The following is a 20,019-nucleotide window of genomic DNA, read 5'->3' as shown; positions in this document are numbered from 1 at the left end:
TGGTTGGCAGGACATGCAAGGTACAGCTCTAGTGGGGGGTGGGGTGAAATAAGACTAAAAGGGCATAAAAGGTACAGATTTAAAAATAATGGAAATAGGTGGGAAAAGAAAAATCTATATAAATTATTGGAAAAAACAAAAGGAAAGGGGAAGAAACGGAAAGGGGGTGGGGATGGAGGAGGGAGTTCAAGATCTAAAGTTGTTGAATTCAATATTCAGTCTGGAAGGCTGTAAAGTGCACGGTCGGAAGATGAGGTGCTGTTCCTCCAGTTTACGTTGAGCTTCACTGGAACAATGCAGCAAGTTAAGGACAGACATGTGGGCAAGAGAGCAGGGTGGAGTGTGAAAATGGCAAGCGACAGGGAGGTCTGGGTCATTCTTGCGGACAGACCGAAGGTGATCTGCAAAGCGATCACCCAGTCTGCGTTTGGTCACTCCAGTGTAGAGGAGACCGCATTGGGAGCAACAAATGCAGTAGACTAAGTTGGGGGAAATGCAAGTGAAATGCTGCTTCACTTGAAAGGAGTGTTTGGGCCCTTGGACGGTGAGGAGAGAGGAAGTGAAGGGGCAGGTGTTGCATCTTTTGCGTATGCATTGGGAGGGTGCTGTAAGTAGGGGTTGAGGAGTAGGGGGTGATGGAGGAGTGGACCAGGGTGTCCCGGACGGAACGATCCCTACGGAATGCCGCCACGGGGGGTGAAGGGAAGATGTGTTTGGTGGTGGCATCATGCTGGAGTTGGCAGAAATGATGGAGGATGATCCTTTGAATGCGGAGGCTGGTGGGGTGATAAATGAGGACAAGGGGGACCCTATCGTGTTTCTGGGAGGGTGGAGAAGGCGTGAGAGTGGATGCTTGGGAGATGGACCGGACACGGTTGAGGGCCCACACACCATGCCCCCCACCCCCACCCCCCCCCCCCCCCATCACCTTAAAACAGCTTATATTTCACCCCTCTCCTATTTTTACTCAGTTCTGTTGAAAGGTCATGAGGACTCAAAACGTCAACTTCGTTCTTCTCCGCCGATGCTGCCAAACCTGCTGAGTTTTTCCAGGTAATTCTGTTTTTGTTTTGGATTTCCAGCGTCCGCAGTTTTTTGTTTTTATTATTCCCGGTTATTTCTTTTCAATTGATTTTTTTAATGCAATTAATTCGACACATCAACAAATTCCGTTGCAAACTAAATTTGTAAACTTTCTTTTTCTCATTACTATTTTGTATTCAATACATATGTAAGCCTGTTTAGTATTGAAAGGAGTGAAATGAGATGGTGAGCATTAATGCTACACTGGTCAATCATTAGGCAGTGTACAGTGCCTGGGAACTCCTGGGTTGAACAGGTAGTGCTCCACCTAGGGGCTTCAGTAAGAACTGCTCAATAAAGACACCACCGAAATTGGTATTAAAACTGATCAGCTTCTATATCTAGAATTCTAACAACTAGAACCATCAGGGCATTCAGTGTCTAGAAAAGAACAAATCAGGATTGTGCTTTAAAACCTGTTATTCAAGTTTTCAAGTTTTAGGTATGGTTGCTACTGTTTTGGGGCTAGTGGCTAGTTTTAGTTAACAACTTGTATTTATATAGCGTCTTTAACATAGTCATCCCAAGGCGCTTCACAGGACTGTTAACAAACCAACTTTGACCCATCGCGACATAAGGAGCCTTTAGGGCAGATGATCAAAAGCTTGGTCATAGAGGTGGGTTTTAAGGGGTGTTTTGAAGCAGGAAAGAGAGGCCAAGAGTTGCGTGGGAGTGTGGGGGTGTTGGTGGGGTGTATATTCTAATGCTCAGATCCCCCACAGCTGAATGCTCCACCACTGAAAACCATGCAATGTAAACCAGGGATGAACAAAAGGACAGAATTGGATCAGCACAGATATCTCAAAGAATTGTAGGGCTAGAAAAGGTTATAGAGACAGAGATTTGAAAACAAAGATGAGAATTTTAAAATTGATAGGGAGTATGTTTCTCAACTGGAAGCCAACCTAGTTCGGTGAACACAGGGATAACAGGTCAACAGTGATGTTACTAAATATGATTTAGTCAACCATCAGAAGTAATGGTCCTAATGCTTTCTCTGAACCTATTTGTATTCACTTGCTCAGAGGGGCAAGAAAAATATCAAAGGCAATAGTGGGAGTATCCAAGCATTGAAAAAGGTTCTCTCTCAGAAATAAATACCAAAAATGGTTTTCACCCACAACTCTACACTTTCAACTTATCAGTGCACCAACATTTGTTACCCCCATGCCTAGTTGGCTTCATAAACATGAGCTGATCCAAAATTCTGTTGCCCAATGCCCTAAGTGTCCCCATGCAATTCCCCAGTGCTAAAGGGCTTCTGGTCCACCAAGTCCTTGATATTAAAATTCTCATCATCACGTTCAAATCAGTAAATGATCCCTCCATGACCTCACCCCTCCCTAACTTTGTGCCCTCCCCCAGTCCTATAACTCTCCATGAATTATACATTCCTTCAGCATTGGTCTCTTGTGTGTCACTGACTTCCTTTGTTCACTGTTGGTGGCTGTGCTGTCAGATGCCTGGGGCCTAAGCTCTGGAATTCCAGGTCTAAACCTTTCCACTCTCTCCTCAGAACCTACTTTATCAAAATATTTATTCACTCATCCTAATTTCTCATCTCATTCTCTGTCATTTAAAAAGAAATAGAATGACATTGACATAAAATTGACAGTGCAGGAACAAGTCATTCACTCCAATACATCAGTTAAAATGATTATGCTCCCCTCAAGCCTCGTCCTATCTTATTGCATCTTATCCTATCAATATATCATTCCATTACTTTCTCCCTCATGTACTTACCTAGCTTTGCCTTAAATGCATCTCTGTCATTGACTTCAACCACTCCCTGTGGTAACCAGCTCCCCATCATCACCACTCTATGAGTAAAGAAGTGTCTTCTGGATTCATTATTAGATTTATTAGTGACTATCTTGCATTTATGGCCTCTGGTTTGGATTTTATCCTATCGAATGCCTGGATAAGTTTAGCCTGCTTCTGCCCGGGAAACGCCTTGGGGGGCGGGGGGAGGGCTGGGGTGGCGGCTATATAAATGTAACTTGTCCTGGCACAGTCCCTTTTACAAATTCAGAGAGCCTGATTTTGGAAGCATCAATAATGACTGTTTAATCTATTTTCTTGCTGCCAGTTACATTTGTTAAGGTATTGCTCAAATGAATGTATATACAAATCTTATTAAATTAATATCCTGCAAATTCTAAACTCAATAGGTTTTGAACTGCACAATCTGGAAGGATCAGTCTAGATGAACGCGGCCTTCTTAACATCCCAGACTTTTGCTGGAAAGTCAAAATCTCACCAACCGAACATCCATCCCTTTGCTGGTAGAATTTCGCCCTCTGATTAATCTGACACGCTGTGGGTTATACTTGGAGGAGTTGCTAAAGGGTAATTAATGGCAAATTAAAACTCTCCCCAGGCTGAAGATCACCAACAATTAAGGTCCATTCCGTTTTGGTTTTTGTTTTACAGCTGGGTGATGACTGGTGCAAGCGACTGCACGCTGCTTTATTTCACCATTAACCCTTTATTGGCCTATTCACACAGAAAGGAAGCGATGGATATCATTCTAATCTCAGTGATATACGATTGGCGATGCAGCATTTTAATCTGTAGGCACACTGTTCAAGCGCGGTTCAAATTCAGTAGTTTTCCAGTAATGAGGTGGGACTTGCAGTGATACCGAGTCTCAATCTGCCCAACGCGCTTCCATTTAACTTTTCCCAGGAATTGTCTGGCCACCGGGATGAGGAGAATTCGCATAGTCGCCGCTGGTTGGTTGTCTGACGAGATAAAAACGAAACGGTAAAAAGGATCGCCCTGAAATTGGCCAATTGGTCAGGTAGGTTATTTTTAACTGTACAAGTCTCACTGGCTTAAGGCGGGCAGTGAAGGAAACCCAACCGATTGGCTGTAGCAGTTAAACAACTCTCCTCCCCTCTATAACCTTTCACTCAACCAATCGATTTTTTCTGTTTTGTTTTGTTTCATTTGGTTATCGGTTCTGAGCCTTGTTGAGCGAGGATTGTGTCATTGAAGAAATGATGTAATTGTTCCAAACACTTGAGGCGGCAGAAGGTTTGTCACCATCGATTCGTCATTTTCATAATAATGTGTAGATGGCCGCACAAAACGAAACAGTTAAACGATTGACAAGGTACAATTCCGTATTTGTAGTTAATGTTCCCAAATGGACTCTATCCTGTTTTTCAGTTAACAAGAATATTGAGGGATAAAAGCAAACTTGATGATATCGTTTTCAAAGCCGATAAAGTCTTTCCGCCGCCGGTGGTAGTTGGTCATTAAAAGGTGACGATAGTGACTGGTCATCTTTCAGATCAGTCAGCTCTGCTTTAATATTTGATTTTCCTTCAAGAGTGCCTGTGGGAAATTGACTTTATCGTTGCTGATTGCGCATTCAAATAATTAATTTAATCCATTAAGCGGGCAATTGTGAGGCTCAGGCGAAAAAGCCGAGTTTTGGTAAAGACTCGGTTGTTTTCTTAAGAATATGTTTAGATCATATTTAGCTGACGTTTGGTGTTTAATTTGCGAAACGGTTCGAGTGAGCATTCGTTTTAGGTTTCACTCTCTGTGGCAACACTCACGCCTCTGAGCGGTTCAATTCTCACTCCAGAGACTGGGCCCATGATTCAGGCTGGCACTCCAGTGGGGTACTGAGGGGGTGCTGCACTGTCAGAAGTGCGATCTTGCTCATGAAATGTTAAACCGAGGCCCTGCCTGTCATCTCAGGTGGATGTAAAAACAAACCCCGTCGAAGAAGAAATTGGGAGATCCCACCACCACCACCACCAATATTTTTCCTTCAACAACAACTTATATTTATATAGCGCCTTTAACGCAATGAAACGTCCCAAGGCGCTTCGGGTGCGGGTGGGGTCGGGTCGGGTCGGATGGGGTGAGGGGTGGGGGGGGGGGGCGAGCATTATTAAAGAAAGTATAACACTGAGCAACATGAGATCTTATGTCAGATAACCAAAAGCTTGGTGGAAGAGGTAAGTTTTAAGGAGGAAAACGAGGTTGAGAGGTCTTGAGACGGAATTCCAGAGCCTGGGGCGTGGCAACTGAACAGGCCGTCACCAATGGTCGATTTGATTGGAAATTTATAATTAAATTATTATAATTATAACGAACAAACACCATTAAAACAGATAATCTGCTTGTCACACAGCAGCTTGTGGGATCTTTCTGTGCGCAAATTGGCTGCTGTGTTTCCTACGTTACAACATTTAAATTGGTTGTAGGGAGCTTTAGCCGTCGCCGGGTCATACAAAGCACAATATAAATGCGAGTATTTTCTATTTTAGCACAATAGAAAATTTTAAAGTTAAGTTGAGGCGGCTCGATAAAATCACTCAAATACAAATGTTGGTTTTGTATTGTTGATTTTCTGTGAACTTGAAGAAAGAGCGCAAAATAATTGGGTAAGAATAGGCATTGCTTACTGCCAACCTGGTCATTTGGATTGTCATAAGTTTGGTTGAGTTGATTATCAGCATTGTACTACCGTGCACTCCTGTTATAAAACGGAGCTTTCTGTCCAATCGCAACATATCGAACCTGTTTATACTCACATTTATGTCTCGCACCCTCCACATTACAGTTGTCAGAATCTCAGCACGAGAAATACTGAATCTACTCTATCAGCCTCATGGTGACCCTCGGGTTGACCCAGGGTAAAAAAAAACAGAATTAGAAAGGCAAAATAAATAGGGCTCCTTGATTCAAATACGGAATGTTCCCAGGTCACCCATTTTAATGGTCAGCACACAACCTAATGCCAACTGCCCGAGTAGAGACAGTGCATTTCAGAGATGGATTACTTTCTTTGGGTGTAAAGAAAAGATTTTACTCAAAGTTTTATTCTTACGTCGGATCTTGAATGAAGGGCTGAATGAGCGGTACTACGGAGATTTGAAAATGAGCTGATCTTATCAGCAATTTATAGGAATCCTAGCCCAAGCATAACATTTCTTGGGTTATCACTTTATCAATTTTCAGCTGAATTCCATCTAATTTAGTTCACTGGCACGAAGACAATATAAACATTTATTAGACAGCCTGCAAAGATATGATCCACCGTAGCCAACCTGACTTGTGAATTGTGTGTTCGGGTTGTTAGATTCACTCTGCTCTGTGGGAAAACTTCCACCACATAATAGAGAATGCAAACACAAAGCAAACACTAGACCATTTATAAATATGTGTTTTTATGTGTGTGTTTGTGTGTGTGTGTATATATATTTATATATATAAAAAAGAAAAGGACTGAGAAAAAAGAATGACTTGATAAAAAGGGATGACAGCCAGGCTGGACTTCGGTGGCTTTTTCGTCATTTCACGAAGAAAGTCCAAAGTCAGACGCTTATGTGTGTGGATGTTTCTTTCTTCAGAGGAAGGAAGCTATAAGAGATGTAAAAACATCTGGTCTGAGCATGTCAGATGCTTTTGGCACGGTTCTTAGTCCAGTAATCATTGTCTGTGTCCTGTGATCTAGAAACGGCTTCCCTTATTGTTTACCCATATTTTAATGCTAATTTGCAAACACTGAAGAAGCACCCAAACAGATGTGAACCATTTGGTTGGGTTGTAGTTCATTTGTCAAGGAAAAAGGGAAGGTCTGCTTCGCAGGATGTTAAATATTACCTCGACCATTCACCGGCACTTCATATTTCAGGGTTAGAATAGATGTCGAGTTTGTAAGGAATAATGAATCTGTCCGAAGTAGCACAGAAAGACAGACGAGTGTTTGGGGAATTTTGAAAATGGAGTAGATTTTTGTAATGGTTCCTGTCCACATCCCGGGTAGATTACAAACACCCTTCACGCCAGTTTCAGGCATTGCGTTTAACCCTCTGGCTGCTGACAATTTCTTGACTTTACTTCAAAAAAAAGAGAAACAATCGCCTATAATCTGACAGAAAACAGCGGAAACCCTCTTTCTTCTTGAATGTTAATGTTGCTGGAAAAAAAGATATTTTTTGTCGAACCTTTTCGATCTGCACTCATCAGGACGATTCGCAAGAAATTCGCAGGCAATTCTTGCCAATTGTCCTGATGAGTGCAAGTCGAAAAGGTTCGACAAAAAGTCTTTTTTTTCAGCAATACTCAAGCTCTGTCCTTCTAAACAACTATTTGAATGTCAATATTTCCGAAAAAGAAGTGAAATATATGTGGTATAAGTTCTGCTGAAGTGATATTTCCTTTTCTGATCAGCTTAAAACCTTTTTAACTCCTTGTAAATTTTCTCTTCCCTCCCCTCAAAAAAAAACAGGTAGTTGATCATATCAACCGAAGAAAACAAAAGAACTTAGTCTCATTTTGATGTTAACGTGACCGGTTTCGCCACGTGTGGTTTTGGAATGAAAGGTTTCACAATAAACTCGCTCCGTCCACCTCCAACGTGAAACACACGCGCACGACCTCGGCGCATATGATGCAGTTATTTGTACTTGTCGCTGTTAGCTCTGAGATGTAAAACTATTTCCAAACTGAGGGCAATTAACCGATCTCTGAATGCCTCATTGCTCATCTGTAGGGAAACATTTGCTCTTTTATTTATCTCAATAGCTTCTACCATTTAAAACAAATGACCGCCCATGTTTAAAGAGTGAAACAGTTCACATTTCATTCCACCTCATAAGCCACACCGGGGTTACAATGCCTTCCTGCTTTCTGTAATGACACTGTAAATATGACACTGGACGCGCCGCTATGTACACCAGGCAGCGTGTGTAGACCTTATTTTCAGGCTATTATGCGCTCGCTCTCAATCTCCTCAAAAACCAGTTCAAAATATTAAATACGACACGAAGAGCCTTCTAGTTTCCGAATTTCGGCTCGCTCTGGAATTGTCAGCATTGCATCATATTTGGTCCGTCTGGTTTGCAACTCCAGATAAAGGTAGAATTTCAATTGGCTTTACCTCAGCCTTGGCTGTAATTTAATGGTTTCGCTCGTCCGATCCTCATTTAACTGGGTGGAGGAGTGGGGGGGGGGGGGGGGGAAGAATGCGCATGGAGTTGATAAAAGTTTCTGAGACTTCCAAACGTAATGTGCAGGGGCAAAATGATTCGACATAACAATTCTTTGGCTGCCAGGGAGAGAGTAAATTGAACCCGTTTTCCCGTCCCAAATACACAGCCACACACACAAGAAAAGACAGACCCACGCACAGACTCGGGGAGAGACAACACACAGAGAAACACAAACACCCCACCCTCACCCTCACACACACACACACACACAGAGAACTGCAGCAACACTTTCAGTCGCTCTGCGTCGAGGCTTTCAATGATTAACGTCCACAACATTTGGTATTCCGTTAACTTTTTTTTAATCCCAAACCAGGTAAGAACGGAGGTTGGCAGGAAATTGTAACGAAGGATAAAAAGTTGCACCCTGGCTGTAAACTGACAGAAGTTCAAGGCTTTTCGGGGAACGATCTGTGGCCTGAAATTTGAACAATGTCTGGGTTAAAACGGCAATCCTCAAGCACCCTTATCGCCTGAGCGAGGGGGCCCGGTGAGATTTTATATTAAAAAAGTCAAAATCAACATCAAGGATGACAAAGCTCTCGCCCCAGAGGAGCAGTGTAACGACATTGGTGCACTTCCTCTATTGTTACCACCGCAAGCATCAATTACAGAAATGCCGGCTTAATTTAATCGTTGATTATTATGAAGGGAAGATGCAATTTGTCCTGTAAGCTCATCAATTTATCTACCAGTCATTCCTGTGTCCACTTGACAAACTTTCCCTGTGCTGCAGTTATTGAGAAGCTTCAAACTTTCGACCAAAAAACTAGGTCGAGCCTGGTTCTCCGCCGTGCGGTGAGTTTTCCTGACACTTGCGGCACTGGGTGAATGAAGAACCGCAGAAAGATTGCGGAGCAGAAGGTTGCGGCTCGGTTGCTTGCCGAGATCACTGCGGCCACACGCCGCGAGCATATTTCCTCGCCGGGTTTATACTTTGCCCAGAATTGGGTCTCCAATCTTCCCGGACCTGTATTAGTCACGCGTGTTAAAGCGTCAGGATCGCTCTCGTGTCCACGCGTCAATTTTATGTCAGTTTCATGAATTAAGAATGAACTGACCGGCGATTTCCGCGCAACTGCGGCTGATTTACACAGCAAGAGGGCATCCGCAAACTGATGAATTAAATTCATTAGGAAAGGAAATGAGATATTGAGGGAAGACAAAACGGAGAATGTCTACTTCCATTTCCATGCAGATTTCATTGCACGCTTATTACCGGGTGGGGGAACGGGACAGAGATACAAAACATTATAAGTCAGATGAATATTTGACCTCACAAGCAGGCATCCAGAGCGGCACGAGAACCGGACTCATCTATCATCAATCGCCTCCTGATGTGACTTACTTTCCTATTGTGATGCAGAAGAATGGATATGATATCCCCTACAAGTTTAGTATAAATAAAACCTCACAGAAACCATCTTCCTGGCATCGCTATTAAACAAGCAAACAACGTGTTTCTGATGATTCTTTTACCCGAAATATTCCCTTCCACAAAGTGGCTATTGTTGCATGTTAAAAACTGCTCTCTAACAGAAAATCAGAATAACTTCAATCACTGCTGTTTAGAGTCGGTCACTTCAAGCTAATTCGAGTGATCACTTTCCGATTATTTTTAAATTGACACTTTGAAGAAAGCATTAACTTTATCTAATTTAACACCAATTTTATTTTTTTACGCAATTTCGAAGCTGCTAAATTCTTTTTTTTTCAGCCGCTGGACAATACTAAAAAAGGGATGGAAAGTTACAACTGCGACTTTACAAAGTCAGTATGAACCGGGCACCCCCTCTCCCCACCCCCACCGTCCCCAAAAGGCGCTTTGCAGGTTGAGTGCTGATAATGGTTCTGGTGCTACAAGTTTTGAAAAGTTGTGAAAAGAGTGAGTCGCGCTGCCGCAGCGAAGCAGCTCAGAAATTAGGGGGAAAAATTAACGGAACACACACTGGGCTTTTGGGGGGGGGGGGGGGGGGGGGTGGTGGCACTTAGCGCCACTTTTAATAAAATCAAAATTTCAAAGGCTCAGCTCTGCAAAACCATTTGTGATTTAATTCACCCCATCCCATCCCATCCGTAAAATGGGAGGGTCTCCGAAAAATTACAGTATGTTTTAAAATGCGAACCTATCAGGCCTCCGTGAATGGAGGAAATTATTAAAGTTAATGCATTTTTGAAAAAGTTGAAAGCTATTTAACGATTGCAATTTCAAAGGGCGCTGGTTTTTAACCCATCAACTACGTAGGAAGAATGAATCAATCCAGATGTTAATAACAATATGAAAAGCGTTTATCTCTCTCATAACTGTCCAACCTAAATACTTGTAAATAAATTACAGGACGTTTTATGAAGCTTGGTAAATCTATATTAATCTGACAGGTTAACGATTGCAAGAGTTTACTTCAAACAACGTATAGTTTAGTTTATTGCTGTAACTCTCCATATGTGTAATTCACTTAGAAACCTGTTCATGTTTGGCGGGGAACTGTTGTCCCCTATACCACAGACACTGGGGCTAACCCCAGCTTTCACGGGCCTAGAAAGATACGGATATCAAACATTGCATAAAATAATGCATTTAACATTATACACACAGTGCATGTTATCCTTCATTGTTAGAGACATTTGGATAAAAGCGTCACTGATGACGAGAGACTCCCGCTCTACTATAATGGGCATCAATGTTACTTTCACTTGAATTTTTCAATTACTGTTCCCATTGGTCCGTTTTAACAACTTTTAAGATTGAGGCAGATTTTTTTCCCCCTTTCACCATCACTGGATACACTAGATGGCGGTGTCAGAGGTCCTTCTAATGGGGCCCACCAGAAATAATTTTACAGCCCGTTTTGTTTATCTGAAGCATCCCGATTACCCAGTCTATTTATAATATCCCAATCTTTCCTTTTCACTGGCCGTATCCATTCCCGAGGTGCGTCTGCACTTTGAGAAACCACCCCGGGGAATTTTACGGTCGAACTCCACGAGATTAAGGGCCCATCTCCGGCTGAAGTGACCTTTCCGAAGCGAATCCATCATTCCCAACAGTGGGTGCGGAAGTCCGGCTTTTATGGGTTAATTAAGGAGCGCAGCTTTCAAACTCTGCGCATCGTTCCTGACACCAGTGCTGGAGTGTGCTGAGACTGGTGGTGGTGGGTGGTGGGGGGGGGGGGGGTGGGGAGTGTTTCACTCTGTAATAACTGCTGTTTTGGGGGGTAAGGCATGTGGCCAAAGAGGGCCAGCAAATTGATAGATAGCCCTCCTGTAACTTACCGAGTGACAGGTGGGTTGTGAGACGGGGAAGGGAGGGGGGAGGAGATGCAGGGAAAACGGCCGCCGAAAGGGTGGCAAGGAATTCAGCTCCAGGTGGATGGAGCGCTCACGCTTCAAAATTTTGTCGCCTTTGATAATTCTGACTCATGGACTGGGAACCAATAGGGAAGCGGAGCGGCCGCCAGGGGAGGGAGGGGTGGGGGGGGGTGGTGGGGGGTCCCGCCCTCGGCCTCCTCCGATTGGACGCGGCACGCGCTCTATGAATATGTATGAGGCCGCTGAGTGGCGGCTGGAGCTGTCAGTCAGCCCGCCAGCAACCCTGGCACCCCCCCCCCCACCTTTTATATCAAGGAGGCTGCGCCTGAGATTGAGTTTTGGGAATTAGCAGCAGAATCAAGCGGTGGATACAAGGGGGAAAAGGCGGGCAGCCCATCAGAGAGAGAGAGAGAGAGAGAGCTCTACTGAATCAATATGTGGCCACAATTAACAGTCTGATGGCACCGACTGTCAGCAGAAGCCACAAGCTGTGTTTCTAGATGATGGGGACGGATTTGGTCTTCCTCTTGCACTTTCTGTAGGAGTTGTGGCTGGTTCACAATGAATCGCTCACACACGGCATGGAATGTAGCCTGAGCTGGTATCATTCAGATTTCACTTCCCCGGCCGCCTTCCGAAAGAAACTTTTGCTGCTCTTCACCATGTTGCTCCTGTGGGTCTACATCTTCTACTCGTGCACCGCCCTCTGCCTCTCGGTGCCCAGTCTGGGCTACGGACACGACTCGGGCCGTCAGAGGCCGGGCGACCCCGAGCTCCCACCCAAACTGCGGCTCCGAGCCCAGCAGGAGGGAGGTGAGGGGCGGCTGGCCCGGGACCAGCCGCTCGCCTCCAGGTCGGCTTCCAGAGACTTGCTGCAGGAGGACAACGGCGAAGCCACCGAGGAGAGTCCCACAGCCGTCAGCGGGCACTCGCTCAAGCCCTTTGATCTCAGCCTGGGCGGCTACGGAGCCAAGAAGCTCCCGCAAGCCATCATCATCGGGGTGAAGAAGGGGGGCACCCGGGCCCTACTCGAATTCCTCCGGGTCCATCCCGACGTCCGGGCCGTGGGCGCAGAGCCGCATTTCTTCGACAGACACTACGATAAGGGCATGGAGTGGTATAAGTAAGTGTCGGCGATGGGGTTCGCTGCCTCTTTGGGGGCAGGAGGAGGGTAGGATGATGCTAAAAGCACGGGCCGATCCCAGCCAAAAGCCTGGCCAAGGGGTGGGGACACCCCTCTCAGTCCCTGTGGCGAGGGAACGAGTGATTCCCGCGGGGAGCTGGACGGACGGACGGGGGTGGGTGGGTGGGTGGTAAACCAAGGGAATTGGTTTGAATCTTTCTCATTAGTCGCTAGAACCTTGTTAGGCAGCTCGGCTGTTCACGCTGCTCTGTGGAATCGAGCACCGAATGCCAAGGCGTTTGGGGGCACCTCCCCACCCAGCTCCACCTCCTCTGGAAAGTCCGCTCCCTCCCAAACCTCCCAGATCTTTGGGAACACCCCAGGCCCGCCCGAGACTGTACAACACCCACCCCCCCAGCCCCAGAATAAAACATCGGAAAAGATTTCAGCCCGACCTGTTTTAACACTTCACGTTGAGCAGCAAGCATAGGCGTGATATTTTTTTTAAAAGCATAGTTAAACAGATTGTTCTTTTCCTCTCGATGTCATAAACCTCTGCTTCCATCCTCACTCTTTCACACCCGGTTTACGATGCATGGCATTTTTATAGAATCAGAAGAGGGGAATGTGTTTTAATCATTGGGGAGCGGCAGGTTCACCTCAGTGGAATATATAATATTGTCTGTGTAAAATCTAGCACGTGTGTGTATTATTTTCACTGTTTCACAAGGTTTACATGGGTGTACACTTTTTAACATGATCTCAATTGACTTACACAGCCCGGCAAGCGGAGTTATACACCTTAAACTGACAAGCAAATGGCGCCAGTTATTACAGAAAAAACACAAAGTGCGAAATTATAAGGTTATTGTAGATATCATGCTCCTTGTCATATGCAAAGAGGGAGCTTTCACGAACTCCACAATGCGCCTTTAGGCGATTTTATACCCTAACGAAAGGTGCGTTTGGGCAAACGCTGATCTGAAATTCGAATTTGACTTGCAATCTTGTCATCGTGTGTACTAAATGAACACTCACACTGCTTACTGTACAGGGTCGAGAATTTGGTAATTAACTGCTTAATTTTGAGCTTTCTTCAGTCGGAGGTTTTAGCCCAAGTTGAGCTGTTTTGCAATGGTCACCCTTTTAGTGAACTGTGTGCACGGAGAGTGACTTCAGCCTGTATGGGGGTGGGTGCAAGAAAGGTCTTTAAAATAAATTATGGTACAAAACTCGTGAGGTTCAAACTGTAGGGAGCCGAGGGCAGTGTGCTTTTATTTTTATAGATCTCTATAGTGGGCCAGGAAAAAGGGATATTGTGAAAGGTGAAGCTAGCAGTGTTTTAATTTACATCCATCAAGCCAGGAAACGGCTCAGTAATTCAAGCCCCGGGAATAAATCGGGATGCAGAGAAACACGAGGTATTCCTTTCTCGTGAAACCTGCTGCTCTTTCTACCCCAGCTTTCTCCCAGTGCAGCCTGACCAGAGAATTCAGGTTTCCACCTTTCCAAAACTAAAAGTCTTCCCAGTAATCAGTTCTAGATGTTCCGTCCCGCGGCAGTTGTTGGGATGTCAGAAAGAGTGTATGTGTGTGTGTGTGTGTAACTTGTGGATGCTCGCTTCTGACTTTAAACATACGCTCGAACGCATCAAGACAACCTGACGCCTCACCTACCGTCTAATCTGCCGATTTTTTTTTTAAAACATCCTTGTCACTGTCTTCGATTTTTTTTCGGACCCCAATTTCAGAAGAACACAGGAGTTCAGGTCTAACCGATGGAACGAGTTTCTAGTCACTTGTCCGGATTAAACACTAAACTTTAGAATTGGCCCAGCCAATGATTCTCAGTATGTTCTGATGAGATGATTGACAATAATTATTGAAAATTCAGCTGTATTCACTGAAGACTAATCCCCCTTTACAATGTCTATTAAAGCTTTCCTTCCTTCGGCCCGATATTTGTGTCGGGTGGACGGGAGTTACAAATTAAATCGAAAGTATCATTAACGTGTCTTTTCCTTTTTTAAAATTTGTGTTTTGTGGATTTTTAAAAACATGTTCGGGGGTGGGGTGGGGTGGTGTGTAGTGGATGAGAAGGGAATTGATTGTACAGACTGTTGCACTCCTTTCTCCCATCGTGGGTCGTCTCCTGAGATCAGCACAGAGAGGGAGAGAGGGAGGCGTCCTTTCAGTAACTGGGTAGAATATGTAAATAAAATCACAGTCTCGGCCTCCTGCTCGTTTTCAAAACACAAGGGAGAGCTGATTTAATTTCACCTGATAATGAAAGGTCCCGTTCCTTTTATTCATTCTTTCTGGAAGATTTGTTTCAGTTAAGATAAGAAAGTGAGGTGTCAGATCAGAGGTGGCGAGATCTGCCGGATCTGATGGGGGTTTATTCTGATCTCTCTCACACACAAATACTTGTCTCGCCTCGAGGGAAAGACTTTGATGTGGAGTATTTTTTTTCATTGGAGATAAAATACTTGTCTGCCTGAACGATATGGGGGAGTTTAAGAAAGTTTTCATGTTTTAATTATCCCCGCTTTCGACTTTTCGTGCAATAAAAATGTCAGGGCTTTTACAACCCTTCTACCCCCTCCCCTATAATCATTACACTGACGCGAAGAGGAACCTTCTAAAACGTCGTGATGAATTGTACAATTTAAAAGTCGTTAGAATCCGATTTGTTCTTCCAAACATGTATGGATTATTTACTTAATTGACCCGAAGGGAAGAATTTTTAAAAAAAAATTTTTCAGAGAAAATATAACCAGGGACCTGATGCTGCCGTTCCAACGATTTTAACCTTTAAAATGGGCAAATAATGAGTTCATAAAATCCCACCACGTCACTCACAACAAGCAGCGTTTGGAGCAGATCAGCGAAGGACTGGTTCAGGGACTTGGGGAGATTTTAGTTCCATTACAACCGCGAAACAGTGACTTGTGTATGATCTTGCTGGGGTTCCAGTAGATTTCACTGCTGGTCACCAATCACTTTTTTTTGGGTAGATCTCTACATTTTCTACATTTCTATTAGAACAAGACTTTGGATTATTGAGTACATGGTAAACTGGAGCATATTAAGCGGGAATAGAATGGAGTGTGTTTTCTTTGGGTACAATAGTGAACGATTGAAGCCCAACCAAGTGTCCAGAATTTCTCCCACCGAATTTTTGAAGCGTTGAAAACCTTGTATTCTAGCCAATTCGGTTGATTTTAGCTCTCGTCTCAAACTGCGCCATTTGCAGCTCATTTGTTGCTCCTTGGACTGAGTGGCAGGTAAATCAACATTAACCAACAACACCAAGAGGAAAAGAAAATAAACCCGCAAATGTGTGCATCCTTTCCCGGTGTTATCACTACTCTTGTCTTAAACCAATCTGCAGTCAGAGAGTCCTGGGGGAGTGCTTGACAAGTTCAGATCCTCCTGAAGGCAGCCTCTCATTATCAGTCCTGTCGCTGGATGAAAAACTCACAGTTTTACACTGAGGAAACCTGGATGTCCCTTTCCTAGGGAATTTTAATAAGGGGGAAAAAAAAGTTTACAGGCTTCCGAAATGTCCCTCTCATTCCAAGGAGGCCTTGTTCTATGAAGGGGGAAAAAGTACTTTGTCCTAATATTCAATCAGGCCGCACAAAAATATCTGATACAAATCTTGGGTAGCGTTCAGAATTGTATGGATTTTGTTTTTAGTTCAGATTTTAATTAATTCTCATTATTCAATCGAGAGAAAATATATAATCTGGTCAGATTTACACATTGATATCCAGGTCACTTTCGTATTTGGTTTTTAATGCAATTAAACATAACTTAAAGAACTGGTGTATATCAGTTCTGATTCCCCCCCACCCCCCCCCCCCCCCCCCCCCCCCCCCCCCCCCCACCTCTGTTCTCCTGTCCCATTCCGCCGTTCGTGGTCGAATGTCTGCACAGGATGGTGCATCAGTCCTGAAAAAAACAGGCCCCTGAGCATTCGCCATTTGGAGATGACGGGTGCTCTGGGACTTGGGGCACAGTTTATACTTGTTTCCGTTTATTGTCACAACACGGAGCGGTTGTTTTTTTTTAATCCCGAGATTTTGGACAGAAGTGGCAAAAGAAACAAACAGAAGTTCATCTGCCGGCTAGGCCGGCTGGTTTGATTGTTTAGCTGAATTATAATTGTAACCCAGGTCAGACTCGGGCTCAACATGAAACGCCGGCTAATAATGTCGGGGAGTGAGCTGTGGCCAAAGTGATGGTTTAGCCCTGACGTAATTTATCTTCAACGGCGATTAGCAAGGGAAAAGTTACCTAAGTGTCGATGAAGATTGCTGGCTTTTAATCTAGTTTAAATCCTGACCCCGAAAACCCGGGGTGCTCCGACCTGAACAGTAATTATTGATAGTTTAGTAAACCAACACTCAGGAGGGAATGGGATTATTAGGATGTTTTAAACACGTTGTCCATTTCCAACCCCTCTCTTTGCTGTATCCGGGTTCAGTCGCCACTCAGGGGGAGAGCGCTGGCGTTTTACTCCAGAAAATAATTGGATAGGGACTGAACACATTTCTAAAAATCAGAACTGTTTCATAGCTGTCAAAATTCGTCACTGACTGGAAGTTTGACCCATTCAAACTGACATTCTATGTAAACAGTTTATTATTTTTTTTGGGGGGGGGGGGAAACTGTTCATTATACTTTTTGAGGGTTGGGTGAGGGGCGGTTCAAATCCTTTTCCAATATTAAAAATAGTCGGCGGTCAGACGGTGGGAGGCGAGGCAGATCTTTGGTTATGTCCTGTGAGTTGCCCAGACAGATGCTGCTTCATTCCGAGTTAGTGCTGCCACCAGCAGGGGCTCGCTAGATCCGCCTGCTCCGCGGCGGCTTCTGCATTTCACAGTCCACAAGCGGTGACCGATCTCAGCGAGAAGGGACTCGCAATACAGTCAACCCGCATCTCAAAGGATCGTGTTTTGCTGCCTCGCCTTATTGGGCTCTCGAAACTCTTGCTGCCCAAATCTGTCTGGCCATCTTGAAGTGCTGGGGATCCTCATCTTTGTCCTGTTACATCAGTTAAAACATATGATGACAATATTCCAATGAAATCTGCAGATCAAAACTACTCTTCTGTCTAGTGCTGGTTTCTAAACAGTTAATCGTCGCTGTAAAAAAAAAACCCAACAACTCACTGAATTTGCAGCTACCTGTTTATTCATTTTCTCGAGGGGGTTACTATATCATTGGTATATTTCTGTTGCACGCCAGCCAGTGTCGGTGGAACCCTCTTTCAGGTTCCCACCTTCCGACCTGCCGTTGTGTAATTGGTTTGGACCAACCCGTAATGTACCATTCGTAAAAGCATTCAGCAAATATCGTGCCCATTGCGAAAGTAACCACCCACCCCCCACGCCTCACCCAGGCTGGGCCAAACACAAACAATTGAGTGTTACAAAAGTTTAAATCGAAGACCTTTCGTTAAAGTTGAAACACCAGGAGTTAGTAACCGAAAACTTCGCCTGATTTTAAAACAAGACCCATCGCAGTCAGCGATATCTAATTTAACCTATCTGCACTGTCACCTTTGGAAGGAAAATGTTTTGCTGTTTAATGTCCCCTCAAACATGCGTAGGCTTCCTAAACAACTGCCAAATGTTGATTTTTTTTGTTTTGGGAGAAGGGTATTTTTTTTTGTCTAATCATTTTCTCTTTATGGCAGCGAAGGGAGAAGACATTAAAAGAATCGCTTTTAAAATATATTTTAGAAGTTCTCTTTAGGGAGGAAGCCATCTTTCACAAAGTCACACCCACTTACTCCAATAGATTCTAAACCAGGATCTGTGCCCAGTGTATGGGTGGGGGTGTCATTGATAAGACATGGCTGTGGTTGTCACTTAACATATGGAGCAAAGGAAACAGGAAAGGAGAGAGGAGGCTTCCTTGTTTAATTGGTAAGATCAGCTGCTATCACCCGATTGGAACCCTGTCGGTAAATAAACCTTCAAATCAGGCTGTACAAATGATGCCATTCTCATTGCCGGTGAACCACGAGTCTACCCCGAGGCATTTGCAGTCTGAAAATAATAGATGTATGTTTATAAACAGAGTCTCTCTGTACTGAGTTATGATAGGATTCACACTGTAATCCAGACCAAGGACATGACATCAGTTTCGCTCCTGAGTTACCTAGAATGACCAGCTTGGCGGAAAACAAAAATGACCACCCCACCTCAGACAACACCCCCCCCACCCCCCACTCTGTCTGAGTTTAGTGAGTCAGCAAGGTTTCTGGTGTGTGCAGTCTGACATCAGTATAAAATCACAGAATCAATGTGTTTTTGAGTCTAAGCTTAATTTTGTTTTCTGTTTTGTGCTGAGGGGTGCTTATTGTCAGAAAACTGATTGCTGTAGCAATTTCTGGTTACGGAGGGTGATTTTATTGAAATTTGTTTCCTTGTACGACATAGATTCAATAGAGAGAAGATTTGAGGTTGTACTTAAGTTTGACAATAACCAGTTAAGATTTTGTCAACAAGTCAAGCATTTCCCAATTTATACAGCTAACATTCTATTTTTATAAAAGCATCAGAGGGGAGTGCCCACTAGAAAACAGTAAAACGGTCCAATCTCTTGTTCTCCAAGTACTCTCATTTCTGTGTACACAGTATGTTGCCAGTATATAGGTTAACAGCCAAGTGCACTCAGTATATTGTTTGTATTTAGAGACAATCACTCCCTTGCAGTAAACTAGATCTGTACCTGCCATTGTCAAGGGAGTTACAGAAGGCACATTTACATAAGTGTTCTGTAAATACAGACCAAGATAGGCCGTTGGACAGCTTTCCTATATTGAATAGCTAGAGACCCCTTTATGTTTGTTCACAAAAGAAGGGGCAACAAAATATAATTTTGTGCATTGAATGTTCTACAACATTTCACCATCACAGTTTTCTATTGACTTGAATTTCATGATGTCCATTATTTTCTTAATTAAACCCAATAATTACCATTGGACTATGTCAGATGTGGGAATGTTTCCACTGTGAGTGGTTGTGTGCTATTGAGTGACCAAGAATCTGATGAGGTTCATTAAGAGAGATACAGCGATTCTAATACAGTTGAAATGTATTTTTCAATTTAGATTATCATATTTCAGAGTAATGAGCCTGTCTCAGATTATCTGCAGGTTATAGCAAAAAGCTCAGATATTGTCAGTTTAATTAGTTGTATATAAAATATCTGTACCAGGGTGAGCCTGGTGTTTGTTTCACAGGAATTGAGGCTTTTATATTTGCAGTTATCATTAATTAGCCTGCCTGAACTAGTGACAAGGAAAGTAAAATACAGGACATGAACTGGTTTCAAAGTTATAGATAAGATGAGAACAACCAGTTGAAGAATGTAAAAAATGCTTAATGAGACAGAATCATTAATTGTGGTTGATTTGTTGGGGGAACATCATTAGCAAAATTATTCTTTTTACTCCAGAATACAAATGTTT

General features: G+C 43.7%; 1 protein-coding gene across 1 annotated transcript in view; it reads left to right on the top strand.

Moving 5' to 3' along the window:
* Positions 1-11,763: 11,763 nt before the first annotated feature.
* LOC121293933 (heparan sulfate glucosamine 3-O-sulfotransferase 3B1-like) overlaps positions 11,764-20,019 on the top strand; it is a 28,437-nt gene continuing 20,181 nt past the window's right edge. Inside the window, exon 1 of the mRNA XM_041217407.1 lies at positions 11,764-12,531. Within this exon, the coding sequence (XP_041073341.1) occupies positions 11,990-12,531 (542 nt within the window). The 5' untranslated portion in view covers positions 11,764-11,989. The remainder of the gene's footprint in view (positions 12,532-20,019) is intronic.

The sequence above is a fragment of the Carcharodon carcharias genome, chromosome 22, assembly GCF_017639515.1.
Source record: "Carcharodon carcharias isolate sCarCar2 chromosome 22, sCarCar2.pri, whole genome shotgun sequence".
Lineage (NCBI taxonomy): Eukaryota > Metazoa > Chordata > Chondrichthyes > Lamniformes > Lamnidae > Carcharodon > Carcharodon carcharias.
This window is presented reverse-complemented; position numbering and strand designations above follow the sequence as displayed.